The sequence below is a fragment of the Grampus griseus genome (assembly GCF_964374135.1).
Source record: "Grampus griseus genome assembly, chromosome: 7".
Taxonomy (NCBI): domain Eukaryota; kingdom Metazoa; phylum Chordata; class Mammalia; order Artiodactyla; family Delphinidae; genus Grampus; species Grampus griseus.
In genome coordinates this window covers 66,916,061-66,932,004 of record NC_139001.1, presented here as the reverse complement: position 1 = coordinate 66,932,004, position 15,944 = coordinate 66,916,061, and the positions used below count along the sequence as shown (strand labels likewise).

Below are 15,944 nucleotides of genomic sequence, written 5' to 3'. Positions count from 1 at the left end.
CTATCAGTACATTCTCAAATATTCCCTCATTCCTTCCCTTAATAATAACTACTTCCTCTGCTCCTTCCCCATGCATTAATTCATTCATTTATTCTTTCATTCAGTATAATTTACTGAGGGCCTATTAAATGCCAGGCACTGCTCTATCTGCTGGAGATTGAGTAGTATATAAAACAAAGTCCCTGCCCTCACAGGGCTCATGTTCTCGTGGGAAAAGGCAATGGAAGAATAAACAGATACATGTGTGAACATGTAATAGGCCAGATTACAGTAAGTGCTAGAGAGAAAAACTAAGCTGAGTCAGGGAGAAAAGAGTGCAGAGGTAGCAGAAGGCAATGACAATCTTTGAACTCCATCTGAGCTAAAAATAGTTTCTAATGACCCATCAACCAGTAAATCAACTAAGGTTTCTTACAATGTAACTGAAAACAATGAATGTAAACCACCTGACTTGGAAAAGATTTGTTACCCAATCGTATTCATTCATTTTCTCAATTTCTGGATAATTTATCAACAAGGCTTTACCATTAACAATATGGTACTCTTTCACTTAAATATACTTTGTTCAAAGTAAAACACTCAGAAAAATATGAGGGAAAAGTGTTAATTTTAACACACTTTGGCTAAACCAACATACTGATGAGGGTTTTGCATTATTTCCAATTTTCTTAATAAAATGCTTTTGTCTTATAATGTGCTTTAAATGCATTTTCATCAAAAGTTTAGGGATGTATACTATCTACAGTACCCAAGACATGGAAGCAACCAACAGATGAATGGATAAAGAAGATGTGATATGTATATAGAAATGGAATATTACTCAGCCATAAAAAGAATGAAATAATGCCATTTGCAGCAACATGGGCGGACCTAGAGATTATCATACTAAGTGAAGTACGCCAGATACAGAAAGACAAATATCATATGATATCACTTATATGTGGAATCTAAAATACGATACAAATGAACTTATCCACAAAACAGAAACAGACTCACAGACATAGAAACAAACTTATAGTTACCAAAGGGAAAAGGGAATAGGGGAGGGATAAATTAGGAGTTTGGGATTAGCAGGTACAAACTACTATATACTCAGTAACCTGTAATAAGCCATAGTGGAAAAGGATATGAAAAAATATATACATATATATAAAACTGAATCACTTTGCTGTACACCAGAAACTAACACAACATTGTAAATCAACTATACTTCAATAAAAATATTTTTGTAATCCTTCTAAGTTAAACATTAAAAAAAAAGTTTAGGACTGTAAATTTAGTTCATTCAGTTTAAGAAAAATGTCAACCATATAATTGGAAAAGTTAGTCCTCACTCTCAAATCAATCAGCCAAATCAGATTAATGTTCTATCAAATAGAGTCCAACTTTACTTTTCAATTCAAACAGAGTTATCAATAAGCATTCTGAGAAAAAATATTTTGAAGACCACTAAAAATTCATTATGGAATATATCTTTTAAAAGAAAGAGCTGAAAGCTCTCAAAATTAAAATAATACAGAATTAAGAGTTCTGAGGAGTATGACAAAGTGCTAGGAAGGCCATAGAGTTCCTTTGGCAATTGTGTAAGTGTACATTTCTACCTTGATTTTCAGCTTTTGGATATAATTTTTAACAATTAAGTATAAAATTAGAAACAGCTTCATTAATTGTAGTATTCATCATGATAAAATTTTCTTATGGTTTTAATGAAAGCAAATGGTATATACTTTTAAAAATTAGTCTAGCAGCTAGTATATTTTATTAATAGAAAGTGGAAAATATTAATATATTTTATGATAAAATAGGATGGGAACTGACTGGAATTCATATTTCATTATATGATTTGATAAAACAGGACAATATTAAGACACAAGATCTGAAAGAAACTATGTACAAATTATATCCTTGAGTTTTATCCAATTTATCTTCAAAAATTTGGTAGTCTCAAACAGGATTTCTGTTACATTTAAAATAATCCAAACTACTATTGTAGATGCTGCAGCACACCGTCCAAGCCTGCCCCCTTCAGGAGTGAAGCACTAATTCTCCCAGCTTTTAGTGTGTCAGTCACTAAGACCCAGCTAAGTCCTCCCTGCCTGCCATTGCTCTCAGCTGAAGAGAGCCACCATGCCCAAGATCAGGTCCTTGCAGGGCAGCCCAGCCTCTGTGCCCTAATTCTGAACAATTCTGTAAGGCCATCCCAGCTTGAGCTCCTAGGGGATCAGCTGATGGCTCTTGTGGCTGCACTGCAGCCCAACTTGTCCCTGTGTCCATCCCGTAGGCATTGTTTGCAAGGGCTCTGAGCCCCAGTAAACTTCCTGCAGGCAAACCTAGGCTCCAAGTCAGCTTCCCAGAGAACTTCCCTCACCCACAGCACTAACCTATATATAACATCAGATGTTTGTAGGCGCACTTTTTTTTCAGCTGTGGATGTGTCTCAAGTGGTGAGAAGAGTGGAAAATACATCACAAAAGGCCATTTTCAGCATTCAGTGTTTCCCACTGGTGCGCTACTTGCTTTGTTCTTAGGAAACTCTCCCTCAAAGGCTACATATGTTTGACAACAGTCAGTAGAGGGAAGAACTGAAGTCAGTAAATGAAAATTGAAAAATGAAAAATGAAAATTGTCATTACTCCCAACACATCATCATATATCTGAATTCAGAATGTTTCAGCACTAGCCAAAATCCTTATTTCTAACTACGTCTTCCCTTAACAGAAATATAAGGCATAAAAAGACAGGAACCCCTTCTGATTCATGGTACTTTGATTAATCATTAAAGGAAGCCTTCCCTGTGTGTGATGCCCTAGAGGTTTACATGCCCCGGGGTAACGCACCAAGTGAGAAGGTTACTATGAACACAGGTGGGTTTTAGGACAAAGTACAAAAGGAAGATGAGGATCTGAAAACTGGTTATCTTAAATCTTTGAGTTTGTAAATCTCTTGGAAAGCTTCATGTATATCCATGGTGTATATGTCTCCCCATTTCTACAGCATGAGCACTGGCCTAAATCATTTACCAATGACATTAACAGGTAACAATTAAAACATTTGCTAACATCTACTCCTTGCTCTAAGAGACCCCGTATTATAAACACAATTGATATTCCACTTAATTTTTTCTGTGTGGATTTTTAACACTATACGCTGGAAGTATAACAATTCACCATGCTCTTTTCACTTACAATTCCATTAGATAAGAATAATGATTAAAATCAGAAATATATCCGTTAATGTCACTGCACATGATCAAAATTTCCTATGCGTGTAACGGAAGCAAAAGACATATACTGCTAAAATCTCACTGGTCCAGGAGCCTAGTATATAACTTTGTTTTTGTTAATAGAATCTTTTCACAAAATTAGAAATATGTTTTAAAATTTGATGAAGAGGAGGAAGATGATTAATCATGATTAGAATAAATATGTCAAAGTACAATTTGTTAAACTGGTTTTAACTACTTATCTTCATTAATCCATTTACTCATTAATTCTTTTAAGGAAAGAACCCAAGAACAACAAAACCAAAGTATTTTATTTGGAAAGAAAAACAGTAATTAGAGCAAATAAATAAATGAGACAATTCAGATTATGGTAAGTACAACCAAGGAAATATACTAGGAAATGTGATAGGATGGAAAAAAAAAAAAAAAACTGTGTAGAGGGATACTTTAGTCAAAAAAGGCCTCCTTGATGAGATGATCTTATGCTGATATCTAAAGAATAAAGAAGAGTCAGCTTTGTAAAGAACCAGGAAAAAAGGTTCCAGATGGAGGAAACAGCCAAGCTCAAGGCTCTGAGGTAGAAAAAAGCTTGCCAAGTTCACATTCAGGTAGGACTGTCCCTCTACTGTGGCTGGAGTATAAGGAATAAAGAGTAGAATGCAAGTACAGTTTAACACACAGACAGAAGCCAAACCACATAGAATCCTGTAGGCCAAGGTAGAATTTTGAATTTTATCCTAAGCTATCAAAAAGTTTTCAACTAGGGAGTGAGATAAGGTGATCAACATTTCTAAAAGTGCATTTCTAGCAAGTGTATGGAAAATGAACCAAAATAAGCTGAAGTGTCAATAGAAGCAAGGAGGCCATTTATAAGGTGCCCAAATGTCAGAAGACAGTAGCTCAAGTTGGGATGGTAGCAGTGGAGACAGAGAGAAGTTTATGGATTCAAGTATATTGTGATGAAAGATGTAGCAGTACTTGACAGAAGGCCAGAAAGAGGACTCCTTGGTTTTTGGCTTGAGTGATCAAGTGGGTGACTTGAGCCATCAAATGGATGACTTGAGCAAGAGTTTTTTAGAGAAGGACTTAGAAGCTATAACTACCTCAAACCCTGTAAGCCAAGCACAACCAGGTGCATACTGAACCTATGCCAGCCTCCGATGTTCATATCTAATCTCATACCCTTATTTCTAAGTTTAAATACAGTTTCCCCACCCAACCTGGCCCCTCCCAGATACAATACTTTTTCTGACTCTCTATTATTTGGACCTAGACTTCGATGCACAATTTCGAGTTTAACTAGCCCCTTCCTGCCCACATCATCTCCATAAAGGTGGCTCCTGTGCACCTTGCCCCATGGCACCCAAATGTTCTCTTCATCAATGGAGGTGTGGTAACCACGTGAAAAGATCTGAACAAAGACTGAGAGGGAACTGCTGGGGCCAATGGGACCAAAAAAGCCTCCCGTCTACTACGGAATCATTAGTACTTCAAGAGTCATTAGAATCACTTGCTTTAGGAATAGAATAAAATTGTAGCACTCTCAGGCCCAGAAAGTGTGGTTAATAGGCTCATATCACATCACTCAGCAGCGGCAGGACCAAATTAAAAACTAAGTTTGTGGATTCCTAGTCCAATATCTTTCAATTACATCATATGGCCCCACATCTTTCCATAGAAACTGTATTAAAAAACTAGCACACAGGATGTTGTAAATCTACCATCTGGGGGAGCTATCGTGGGTTAAAAAAAAACTTTTACTGCCTGCCCTAACAACCTAACCACCACATCTAACATTACATCTATGGAAAAATACATGTGAGTCAACAACCAACTTAAAAAGGATCTTTTGGAATAGACAGAAGCGTTTGTAAACTAGTTAAGAATGTTAATCCTCCCGTTTGTGTTTATTTTCTCTGTGGCTTTGAAAACTACTCAATGAGTGGAAGCAAAGGGGAGGACAAGAAGTAAAAGATGCTCTCCCTATGTCAGCTCACCCATTTGTCTTCTAAACTGATTCTGGAAGCCTCCCTTCCGCTCCCTTTCATTGGCAAAGACTTGTGGCCATTTCCTAGGTTCTCCATTGAGCCATCCCTTACCTAGAGTACCAAAAGGACAATTCCCAAGTCTGCTTATCCTTACTCAAATCAGTGTATACTTATACAATGGAGTTTATTACTGTGCCATATAAGCTGACATGATTCAAAGCAACAACCATAAAACTGCAGAAAGCTTTTTTATATTAAGATCCACATTTATATTGAACCATGAATGACTCCAATTTTCCTTCTCCTGATAGAACATAATATATGCCCCTAGGGAAAAACCAACCAGAAGCTGAGCTTTCAAAGAAGTAGAAAATAAAAGTTATGTTGCAGATAAAGGTTGGACTGCAAGTGTATCCTGCAAATTAACTAAAAATTAGAGGCAACCTTCAAACTGGAAGTAAAACCTTGATGAGCAGAAGATCTGCTAGGCGATTTAAGTTTTAAAATAGGAAGAGACAGCTGTCTCTGTTACAGACAAAGGTAACTAGCATGAAGTAGGGAGGATCCTGAGTTGATAGCTCCTGTCATCAGAGGCTAAGGGACCTCAATAAGATGCAGGCTCAGGACAAGGACCAAGGAAGATGACCATCACTGTAGGGTGGCATCAACTGAAATCACTGTCAAATAAATGCCCTTCACGTGAATTAAATGCTTTGAGGCAAAGGAGTTGGATACTGTGAACTGTGGAGGCTAAGTCAGCCAAATTAATCAGTGGGTTACCATGTATCATTCATATATTATAAGAATTTGTTTATATGTCAACTGTTTTTTGCTTCAGCTTTTTTTCCCTAGGCTACTAGTTGTCCATTGTTTCCTCCCCACCTCCATACATCATACCTACTGAACTCGCACTTCCTACTCACAGAATTTGTTCCGTAACGCTTGCTGAGTGAGCATCGGTCCAGGTCCCTGTGTCCCCTTGGCCAAAGCTGACTGAATAAGAGCGGAACACACGGGGCTAACAGCTCTCTCCAAAGACAGATTCCAGTCAGTTACCACATGCTAAACCAGTAATAGGAGGAGATATTTATTCCAATCGGGGTGGCCACTGGGGGCCACAGGCAGTGATATGCAATCAAGACAAGCAAGACTGTAGAGAAATGTCAGAGGATGAAATGGATTTAGAGAAAGAAGCAGAGACTATGTGCTGTTTTTATGGGAAAACAAAAGAGAGACAGTGGAGAAAGTGTCTTATATTTTCTGCAAATATATGAAATTTACATTTCATTTTACGTTATATAGGATTTTGTAAAATGGCCAAGGGGACCTAAATACAATTGATATGCTGTTTACATAAATTTAAATTGCCAAAGACCTAATTTAAAAAGATTTTGAAACATAACCAGCTTGTAATTTGAGGATTTCATGTATCATTCCAACTAAGACAATTTGATTATGAATGATTTTAAATGATACCAAGGAATTTTTATTTTTGTTAGGGAATAATGGCATGTTGGTTAAATGAAAAAATGTACTTTTCAGCAATGCATACAAAACTAGGTAGGGATTCAGTGACAGGATGTCCAGGTTTTACTTTTTTTTAAGTAATTTATTTATTGTACTTCAACAAATACAATAAAAATTTCAAAAAGGAATAGATGAAGTAAATGAGACAAAATCTTGATAAATGCTGAATCTGGAAAATGAGAATATGAGGGCATAGTTCATTGCTTTCTACTTCTGTGTATATTGGAGAAATGAGTATTTGAGTTTGGATAATGCAGCAGCCACACAAGAACCACACATACCAGTTTCGCACGGTACAAATTAAGATCGTTACTGACATCATGAAGGAATGACATCAGAGGCCGTTTAATTTGGGGACAGAGATGAACTTATTTTTTGATAGTACCTGACATGTGAGATGAAAATGAAATCAAAGGCAGAGCATGTGGAAAATAATTTCTTAATTATTTGGAAGATAGTTTTTACTTTCCTGAGATATACAAAAAGGTTTATCTCAATACGGAATAAACCAAAACCAGTGTGGTGAGGGGCAAACACATTCGGAAATGACATTCTTTTTTATCTCCCTTTGTCTAAACTGTGGAAGCATGGGCAAATCACTTCCTGTTTATGTACTTAAAAAAAAAAAATCTTAAAATGTGGATGACAGACCCACTTCCTGGCTTTAGTGTGACTGTGGACTGTAAACTACACACAAAATCTGGTTATTAATAAAACTAATAAACCTTACTTGTTGATAGATCAATTATTTGATAGATTTTCCATATCAATTTTAGGGAGAAGAAGGAAGAAAGCTAGAGGAAAAAAACACAAAGAGACAGTTATATTTGAGGAAGGAAAAAAAAAAAACAGGAATCCAGGTCCTTAGGTGGAAATTATCAAACGGCATTTGTTGCCTCTGCTTTTGTATTACGGGCAGAGTTGTAACTAACAACAATTGATATAGGTTTATTACTGTGCTACTCTTATGGTTCTCAATTTCTGTGGAAATTGTACCTTCCTAAGAAAGGGCCATCAAAGCCTCAAGAAATCCGATTTTCATACCTCAACAAAATAAAGGCCATATATGACAAACCCACAACCAACATCATTCTCAATGGTGAAAAACTGAAACCATTTCCTCTAAGATCAGGAACATGACAAGGCTGTGCACTCTCACCACTATTATTCAACATAGTTTTAGAAGTTTTAGCCCCAGCAATCAAAGAAGAAAATGAAATAAAAGGAATCCAAATTGGAAAAGAAGTAAAGCTGTCACTGTTTGCAGATGACATGATACTATACATAGATAATCCTAAAGATGCTACCAGAAAACTACTAGAGCTAATCTATGAATTTGGTAAAGTAGCAGGATACAAAATTAACGCACAGATATCTCTTGCATTCCTATACACTAATGATGAAAACACTGAAAGAGAAATTAAGGAAACACTACCATTTACCACTGCAACAAAAAGAATAAAATACCTAGGAATAAACCTACCTAAGGAGACAAAAGACCTATATGCAGAAAACTATAAGACACTGATGAAAGAAATTAAAGATGATACAAACAGATGGAGAGATACACCATGTTCTTGGATTGGAAGAATCAACATTGTGAAAGTAACTATACTACCCAAAGCAATCTACAGATTCAATGCAATCCCTATCAAACTACCAATGGCATTTTTCACAGAACTAGAGCAAAAAATTTCACAATTTGTATGGAAACACAAAAGACCCCGAATAGCCAAAGAAATCTTGAGTAAGAAAAATAGCGCTGCAGGAATCAGGCTCCTGGACTTCAGACTATACTACAAAGCTACAGTATTCAAGACAGTATGGTACTGGCCCAAAAACAGAAATATTGATCAATGGAACAGGATAGAAAGCCCAGAGATAAACCCACACAGATATGGTCACCTTATTTTCGATAAAGGAGGCAAGATTACACAATGGAGAAAAGACAGCCTTTTCAATAAGTGGTGCTGGGAAAACTGGACAGCTACATGTAAAAGAATGAAATTAGAACACTCCCTAACACCATTACACAAAAATAAACTGAAAATGGATTAAAGACCTAAATGTAAGACCAGACACTATCAAACTCTGAGAGGAAAACATAGGCATAAGACATAAGTCACAGCAAGATCCTTTTTGACCCACCTCCTAGAGAAATGGAAATAAAACAAAAATAAACAAATGGGACATAATGAAACTTAAAAGCTTTTGCACAGCAAAGGAAACCATAAACAAGATGAAAAGACAACCCTCAGAATGGGAGAAAATATTTGCAAATGAAGCAACTGACAAAGGATTAATCTCCAAAATGTACAAGCAGCTCATGCAGCTTGTAATCAAAACAACAAACAACCCAATCCAAAAATGGGCAGAAGACCTAAACAGACATTTCTCCAAAGAAGATACACAGATTGCCAACAAACACATGAAAGGATGCTCAACATTACTAATCATTAGAGAAATGCAAATCAAAACTACAATGAGGGGGCTTCCCTGGTGGCTCAGTGGTTGAGAGTCTGCCTGCCGATGCAGGGGACACGGGTTCGTGCCCCAGTCCGGGAGGATCCCACATGCCGCGGAGCAGCTGGGCCCGTGAGCCATGGCCACTAAGCCTGCGCGTCCGGACCCTGTGCTCCGCAGTGGGAGAGGCCACAGCAGTGAGAGGCCCGCGTACAGCAAAAAAAAAAAAAAACAAAAAAAACTACAATGAGGTACCACCTCACACTAGTCAGAATGGCCATCATCGAAAAATCTACAAACAATAAATGCTGGAGAGGGTGTGGAGAAAAGGGAACCCTGTTGCACTGTTGGTGGGAATGTAAATTGATACAGCCACTATGGAGAACAGTATGGAGGTTCCTTAACAAGCTAATAATAGAAATACCATACAACCCAGCAATCCCACTACTGGGCATATACCCTAAGAAAACCATAATTCAGAAAGAGTCAAGTACCACAATGTTCATTGAAGCTCTATTTACAATAGCCAGGACATGGAAGCAACCTAAGTGTCCATCGACAGATGAATGGATAAAGAAGATGTGGCATATATATATAATGGAATATTACTCAGCCATAAAAAGAAACGAAACTGAGTTATTTGTAGTGAGGTGGATGGACCTAGAGTCTGTCATACAGAGTGAAGTAAGTTAGAAAGAGAAAAACAAATACCGTATGCTAACACATATATATGTAATCTAAAAAAAAAAAAAATGGTTCTGAAGAAACTAGGGGCAGGACAGGAATAAAGACACAGATGTAGAGAATGGACTTGAGGACATGGGGAGGGGGAAGGGTAAGCTGGGACAAAGTGAGAGAGTGGCATGGACATATATACACTAACAAATGTAAAATAGATAGCTAGTGGGAAGCAGCCGCATAGCATAGGGAGATCAGCTCGGGGCTTTGTGACCACCTAGAGGGGTGGGATAGGGAGTGTAGGAGGGAGACGCAAGAGGGAGGAGATATGGGGATATATGTATACATATAGCTGATTCACTTTGTTATACAGCAGAAACTAACACAACATTGTAAAGCAATTATACTCCAGTAAAGATGTTAAAAATAAGTCATGGGGATGTAATGAACAGCATGGTGACTATAGTTAATAATACTATATTGTATATTTGAAAGTTGCTAAAAGAGTAGATCTTAAAAGTTCTCATCACCAGAAAAAAAAATTTGTAACTATGTATGGATAGATGTTAACTAGACTTACTGTGATCATTTCAGAATATATACAAATATCAAATCATTATCTTGTACACCTGAAATTAATATAATGTTATATCTCACTTTATATATCTCAATTTAAAAATAATTTTAATAGAAATTTTAAAAATTAAAAAAAAAAGAAATCTGATTTTCAGGTCCTAGCTGTGACACCATCAGCCACATAGCATTTCTTAGCCTCAACTTACTCATCTGTAAAAGAAGAGTGCTTCACCTAGATAATCTCAAAGATCCCTTCCAGCTTGAACATTCCATGACACAGTTTTTCACAGGTGATTTTTTATCTTTAAAATCTTCAGTAGCTTTATTTTGAATTAGTTATCCTACATAAATCCTGGAAAGCAATTAAGCAGAGCTACTACACAAACTGAGTCCAAGCACAAAAATAACCTGGGGGGAGACAAACTCGAGAAAAGAACTAATTCTTTTGCAAGGGGTAAATATATCTTATTCTTTCCCCTTCTTCAAATAATAAGTGCTAAAGCATGATTTCCTGGTAAATTTCAATCAGAAATAGAAAAAAAAGTAAGACACCTAAATTCATAGGTTAAGTCACTTTTCATATAAAGTTTAAATTGCAGGTAACTTTTCTGAACCATGTATATGGAGCATACACTTTAAATCTGCTTCATTGATAAACACAAAGAAATATGCTTTAAAAATATATCTGGCCAGTACTATTAAAAAAAAGTGGGGAGAGGGAATAAAGAATCCAGATTTTAGCTCAATCTAGTTCTTATTTTAAAATAAAAATACTGCAAGCATACAGTATTGTATACTTTGAGACATTTTATTTGCAAAAAGAGATAAAGCATATCCTATTTGCAGCCTCAATGCATTTTACCACTCATGCATTATGGAGACATCTCAAATTGTAAAAAAAAAAAAATATTTATGGCCTGTAAAATGATTTTTGACTGTGGTTTTGAAAGGCCACATGAAATTTAACGTTTCCAGTCTGGATTCTTTCAAACTTTCTGGTCATTTATTTATAAGTAACAAGTGCAATTCTTCACTTTTTCTATGGGGAGAAAAGAATTGCTAAAATGACTGGAATGGTTAAACAAAACAAATGAAAGAGAGACTATAAAGAAATGAGACATCATCTCCTATAATGTTTCAGTCATAAATAATAGTCAATAGAAACCTAGCACATATAGTCATTTACCTCATCTCAACCAAAGGTCAGAGATAATTGGGCCTGAAATATCATCTTGTAAAAGGGTAATCTGTGTCACAAAGACACTGAGCTTGGGAGAATTACTGACAGAGTCATCTGTTCCCAAAACCTCCCTCATTCCAAAGAACTGAGCATATACAAAGGAATAAAAATAAAGGATCAGTTCTAAATGCAAAGTCCAGGTGGGGAAAAGGGAACATAAAAGAATGCAAAAAGGAACCTTCTTCTTCCCCAACTCTGGGATAAACTTCTCTTCATGGGGACCCCCAACCTTTGGGCCAAGGAAGACAGAGGGAGCAGGAAAGGCACTTCTCAGGTGGAAACACCCCTTTGGGACTGGTCTCCAGGAGTCAGGCCAGAACTCTGCTCCTGCAACAGCACAGCTGTCTGTGTGGGCGCAGTGCTCTCTGAAAAGGTCACCGTGGAAACAGGACACAAGGCCGAAGCAGGAAACTGGTCAGAGTCAAGGGTAGCATAGCACCCTTTTCCCATGTTGCCGATTTGCTAAACCTGATCTGAAGAAATGTTATTCCCCAAGATCAGACGGCTTACTCTAGGCTGATGACTATCCATACTTAGGCCACAACCTTTACTTGACCCTGACACTCACACCCACTCTCTTTCTCGTCTTTCTCCCTCTATTAACTTAAGCATAAAACATTCTCTCCCTATTCAAAACAAACGCTGCCCCTTGGACACATCTGGTAGATGAGGCATTCTCCCAGTGCTCATTCACAAAATTAAAGTCAGAGTAGACCCCGTCCTCTCTCCTTCCTCTGTTCAACTCCTAAGTCTTAACCCAACCCCGAATCAAAGTCACACCTTGATAAACACCCTTCGAATGGCATTTTTGCCCAGCTCAGTGCCTCAGTGCCTAGGATGGTGCAAGGAACATAGCAGGCCCTCCATAAATAGGGAAACAATGTATTAAATTCCCCAAATGCCTATTACGCCATCATCAGATATTTCCTTTTCCCATTCTGGATCATAGGGACAGTCCAGAATCGATCTTTTCCACCACCATGACGCACAGACAAATCTATCATCTACATTCCCATCTTATATCTTAACCCCAAAGCCAAGCTCTTAAAAGGCCCAGACATTTCAGCAGGGCTGTTTTTTCCTTGGGCTCTGTCTTTACAGATCTTGAAAGAGTCTCCTCCTTGATCATCTCCCCATCAAAAGTCTCAGTCCCACATACTGAAGGACTTGCCTCCCCCATCAAAGACTCTAATTCAGAACATACCTCTGCTTCGGGAATATTTACTCCCACTTTCTCCAATCCTTATCCAAAAAGCACATGTACCAATTAAACTGCAACCCCCTCCCTCCCCCCAAAAAAACAAGTATATAAGCCTTACTATACCAGACATCCATCAAAATACAACATCCCATGGAATGCTTCTCTACTGTCTCTATTATTACTGTATGTTATCAGAATTCATCTATTTCCTGGGGCATTTCCTTCATTCCTAAAACTATAAACACACATTATTGAACCCACCACAGGTAGTAAAAGTGCTGAAAAAACAAAAGAGAACAACAGATGGGGGAAAATAATGGACTGTCTTCTCCTCTCTGTTCATTATCCCTCTCCTTGTTGCAAGCATCTGACTATTTAAATTTATTGTTTCTACCCTTGCAAGAACAAGGTACATTTTACACAGTGAAGCTTCTCTTTGTTTTGTTGATTGAAAATTGGGAGAAAGCATATTCAAAAGAGATGGGATTATCCTAGGATACACTAATTTTTTTTTCAAAAAATGTATAATTGTTTTGGATCTCCCCATAGTTGCTTGGTCCTTGATGTTTAATTTGCTCAAGCCAGTCCCAAAATAGAAACTTGAAAAGAAAGAAAATCATAAAAATTAAGTTCATAAGCTAATCATCACTTATAAGTCATCTGCCTTCTGCAGCCAGTAGCCTCCAAACTGAGGAATTCGCTGAAATGAAAGAAAACCTGCGGAGTCCAAAACTCCTATTACCTTTCACCACAGTTCACCATTATCACTTTCCTTTAGTAAATAACATTGGCTTGGGTTGAAAAGGTGAAAGATTAAAGAAGGTATTAAAAGAACCAGTCAATCCCCTCTCACCCCAACACCACTGTCAGCCCTTCCAATTTCTGACTTAAAATCGTTCAGCTGTTATCATATATAACTCTCCCACCTACAATGTGAATAATAATAGCTCCCAGGCTCTGTACTTTACATATATTCTTTCATTTAATGCATCCCAAAAGCCTGACATGTAAGTTTTAAAGTTCCCATTATACAGATGTGAAAACTGAGACCCTGAAGGAAACTAATGGCTACGAACTATATCAGTCAATAGAGTTATTTAAAATAGGCCATGCTAATACTTTGTTAATAGTGTAAGAGTATCTTAAAGACTAAATGGATGTAGAATTCCTAAGATTTTTGAATTAGAACACTTTTAAATGCATACCTGTTTTTTCCTTGAATTTGCTTTGGGAAACAGGCCTGCTGACAACACAGATGTAAATGGAGAGCAGCATAGCTCAGGAAAAGGGTTTGGAATAGATGGCATTTCCAGAACATCAAGATCTTTCTTTTTTCTCCTACACCAAGAGAACATAGAATGTAATTTACATAAAACAGAATGTAAAATATAATTGCTGTCAGGATTAAAAAGTTAAGGCCAGCATGCACCACTCTGTGACAACACTAGTATTATATAAAGTATATGGCAAAGGTCTGTGGTGTACTTTCTATGGGTCAAAATAAGTTAGTTAATTGATATAAATCAATCTTCTTTTGTATTCCTTTTTTGGGGGCCTTTAAAAAAAAATCACCAGGCCTGGAAACCCCATTTCCAGCACTTCTGATAATTTTCCTGAAGCTGAAATACAGACTACAGAATGATTGATGCAAAAATCATCCTGAGGAGCTAGACATTGTTTTGCATCTACTAAATTGACAAAGTCTATAAACATTTACTGAATTCATCCCTATGCTATTTTACTAATCACTTTTGGAAGTTATGGTTTATTAATTATAGCGGTGGTTCATTGCACTTCAAATTTCATTCACAATGTTGCCCACACACAGTCTGTTGATTTTTCAAGTGCTTATAGATACTAAACTGCAAGGCAGTGTTTTTGTGAAGGTTAAGTGAATAGAACTTGCTAGTGTTAATGTACTCTAGTCCACTGCGGAGTAATTTTAACTTCAGTGAAGTTGAAGCACTTTGAAAATCTGAAGAAGAAAAAAAAAAAGCACCACTTAAATGTATGAATATAAAGGACTACAGATTTTTGTATTGTTGCATCCTTTTTCTTTCCTGAAGTATGTGCGAAATTGTGAACTCTACAGGCACTTAGTGCTGAATGCTATGGAGACTGGGAAACCTTTTAAAGCCTCTATTCTTTCCTGCTGAACAGCGAGACTGCTCAAATGTCAATCCGTGCTTTGCCTCTCCAGGGTCGCTGTAAGACTCTATGTGGGAGGTGAACTCATTTATTCTATGATTTTTTAAATATATGAAAGAAAAGGATTTTTTTTTTAATGCAGGACCACGAAGCAAGAAGGAAGGGGGCTGGCCAGCCTGGGGCTCGGCCTCCTAGTTCACACCGACGGGCAGAGGCGAGAGAGATCCGAAGCTCTCAATGAAACGGTGATGCTATTTATAAGGCGCCGAGAGATCGCAATGTCCTGCTGATCCGGTAGGAGCCAGCTCAAAGGCAATTGTCTTCAGAGAGTTTCACAAACTTGGCCCCGCTCTGGGCACATGGCTCGCCCCCTAGGACCGCCTCCTCACCCCTTCGCCGGCTGCCAACCCAGGACACTCCCCCGCGCCCTCCGAGGGCTGCCTACCTGTCTGCAGCACAGCCGCGGGTCCCGTCCGGAGGGGGCAGGAGCGCCCGCGCGTGCAGCCAGGGTGCCGGCACCAGGTCGCGGGCGTCGCCCCTCCCCTGGGCAGCGCCGCACACCTGGGCGGCCAGCGGCGAGTCCCGGGCAGCCGCCCGACCCGCGGCGCTCTGCCCATCTTGCAGGGAAGTGGTCATTGTCGCCGGCCGGGAAGCTCGGGCGTCATGGGAGACCCGGCGCGTGGGGAGAAGGAGGTCGGGCGGCGGGAGGCGAGGTGCCGGCTCGGCAGCCCGAGCACGCTGCAGGTGCGGTGGCCTCGCAGCCTGCGCTCCGGGCCGGGGCGGCTCAGACGCTCGGCCGGGCGGTAGGCGAGGCGGCGGGGGAGGGGAGGGGGCGGAGGAGGAGGGTGGGGAGAGGGGAGGAGCGGCCGGTGGGTGGGGGCCGCGGGCGGCGGGGCGAGG

General features: G+C 38.7%; 1 protein-coding gene across 1 annotated transcript in view; it reads right to left on the bottom strand.

Moving 5' to 3' along the window:
• Positions 1-15,680, bottom strand: part of GRB14 (growth factor receptor bound protein 14) — a gene marked incomplete at its 5' end in the record, with an annotated part of 125,449 nt that extends 109,769 nt beyond the window's left edge. The window contains 2 exons of the mRNA XM_082658992.1: positions 14,102-14,234; positions 15,490-15,680. Of these exons, the coding sequence (XP_082515118.1) occupies positions 14,102-14,234; positions 15,490-15,680 (324 nt within the window). The remainder of the gene's footprint in view (positions 1-14,101; positions 14,235-15,489) is intronic.
• Between the last annotated feature and the right edge of the window lie 264 nt (positions 15,681-15,944).